General features: G+C 34.7%; 1 protein-coding gene across 1 annotated transcript; it reads left to right on the plus strand.

Annotated features, from left to right (window-relative positions):
• Positions 1–340: 340 nt before the first annotated feature.
• LOC107549358 (SLAM family member 5-like) lies at positions 341–2320 on the plus strand (the record flags this gene model as incomplete). The annotated part of the gene is made up of 5 exons (XM_016230405.1): positions 341–686; positions 1202–1495; positions 1583–1726; positions 1838–1913; positions 2191–2320. Coding segments are annotated over 4 exons (792 nt in total), but the record flags the coding sequence as incomplete, so codon positions are not given.
• Between the last annotated feature and the right edge of the window lie 244 nt (positions 2321–2564).

The raw sequence follows: 2564 nt of genomic DNA on the forward strand, positions 1-2564 counted from the left end.
AATAATGCGTTTTTTTTTTTTTAAACGAAGCATTAACACATGTTAGACTGAACCCCATAAACACAATCAAGCCTAGAAAAAAAACAGTGAACCACCCCTTTAAATATAACACAATAATTATGAAGCTCAAATACCAACAGCATTAGTTTTAGTGTGATGTTAAACATTAAAGTAAAACTGTCTTTTTTATTTAAATATTGTTCCATATATAAATCTATTTCTCTTTTCATTCATCATATTTTGTTTTTGTACTGCTGCAGAATATTATTCACTATAAAATTATTAAAAGTGTTTTGCTTCATCAAACCAACATGAAGTGATTTTAAAGCTTTAATCTGTGAAAAACTCTTCTTCTTCAGGACTGTTTGCTGATACAGCTGTACTGAAGTCAGTGTCAGTGAAGGAGGGCGATTCAGTCACTCTAAACTCTGGTCGTACTGAAATAAGAAATGGTGATGTGATTCAGTGGTGGTTTTCGGTTAAAGACACTTTAATAGCTGAAATCAATGTAACGGCTGACAGATTCACTGTATATGATGATGTTCCTGACGAGAGATTCAGAGACAGACTGAAGCTGGACAAACAAACTGGATCTCTGACCATCACAAACATCAGAACTGAACATGCTGGACATTATGAAGTAGAGATCAACCATATTAGCAGAATTTTCCTTCTTGTTGTTTATGGTGAGTCAGATATTTGTTTCACCCATTTTATTTTAATATTGTAATCTCCAAGTACAACATTAATCCACACACCATTTTGCTTTTTTTTGTGTCTCTTGAATAGATATTATTATTAATTTCAAATGTAAATTTCAAACATGCTACTTTCATAAACAATCATAATGTTATTTAATAGTCTTAATCTGTGACAAACCCTCTTTCTGTTTGTTCTCTGTGTGTGTTTGATGATGCAGATGAAATATCAGTGATGAATCTGGAGAGAGATTCGGTCACTCTAAACTCAGGTTTTACTGAAATAATAGATGATGATCAGATTTGGTGGTGGTTTGGGAGTGAAAACGATTTAACAGCTGAAATGATTGCAATTAATAACAGATTCACTGTTCGTGATGATGTTCTTGACGGGAGATTCAGAGACAGACTGAAGCTGGACAAACAAACTGGATCTCAACATACAACTGAAAATATGATTGTTGATTAGATTTGTTCTTATCGTCATTCTCTTATGTTTTCAGCTCCTCTGCCTGTTCCTGTCATCAGCAGAGACTGTTCTTCATCATCATCATCATCATCACAGCAGAACTGTTCATTGGTGTGTTCAGTGGTGAATGTGGGTCATGTGACTCTCTCCTGGTACAAAGGAAACAGTTTATTGTCCAGCATCAGTGTGTCTGATCTCAGCATCAGTCTCTCTCTACCTCTGGAGGTGGAATATCAGGATAAAAACAGCTACAGCTGTGTGCTCAACAATCCCATCAGCAACCAGACTCAACATCTGGACATCACTCAACTCTGTCACACATGTTCAGGTACGGCAGCGCTGATATTAGTTGATGTCGGCGCTGATATGAACGTTTATTGACAGCTGATCTCTGTTTGGTGTTTTTATTCCTCAGACTCTGTCCACTGTTGTGGTTCTACTGAAGCTGTGATCCGATTGGTCCTCTCTGCTCTGGTGGGCGTGGCTACTGTCATTCTTCTGGTTTATGACATCAGATCCAGAAGAGCTGAACAAGATCGAGCACAGATTCACACACCAGGTACATGATTGATGTCATTTCTCATAAAACTATTTAGTTTATTATTTATTAATTTTCATTTATTTGTAATGGTTTTGTACATTCACTGACTGGTATATATGTTTATTTTAGGTGGCTGATTTCCACTTTAGAAGATGATTTGAGAACAAACAACAACATATTCTCTCATTAACGCTTAAAAGTAAATGTAAGTGTTTGATAAATACTGATGATTACCAAATATTGCATTGCTTATGCTAGATTAGTTAATATAAAATGCTTTCCTTTTTAATGTTTTTTTTTTTTTTTTTACAATCTACTCATATTTGATTGGACTTACTTTCAAAATCACATCAAATCACACTTAAAGGTAGTGTAGAGTTGTAAATATTATTGTATAGATCAGACGTCTCTAATACTGAAACTCTTCTACTGGCTGAACATGAACACAATAAAACATAAGCACTCTCTCCTTGCATTTATAGTGTCAGATTATCCAGAAATCCAGTTTGAAAGGACTTATTGTTCATATTTCCTCAGATAAGACACACAGATCTCACTTTACTGCTGCTGTCTATTTTTCATTGGTATTTGCTTGCCTTTGTCAATAAAGTTTTCTCACTCTGAGCTTCAAGTGTCTCTCCATGTTTTATTACATTTTCTTTATGTCTAACGCCTCCTGGAGGAATACAAACTGTGTGTTTAATCGTTTCAGCTGTGGATCACATATAATGGTTTAGGTTACTAAAACATAATTTGTAAATGTTTACATTATTATTAAGCTCATTAGTTTTATTTTTATTTTTCTATCCACAATAATAAACCAACAACTTCCCCTAGTGTCTCCTCTATCCTGAGA

This window comes from Sinocyclocheilus grahami, unplaced genomic scaffold (assembly GCF_001515645.1).
Source record: "Sinocyclocheilus grahami isolate Dianchi unplaced genomic scaffold, SAMN03320097.WGS_v1.1 scaffold370.1, whole genome shotgun sequence".
Classification (NCBI taxonomy): Eukaryota; Metazoa; Chordata; class Actinopteri; order Cypriniformes; family Cyprinidae; genus Sinocyclocheilus; species Sinocyclocheilus grahami.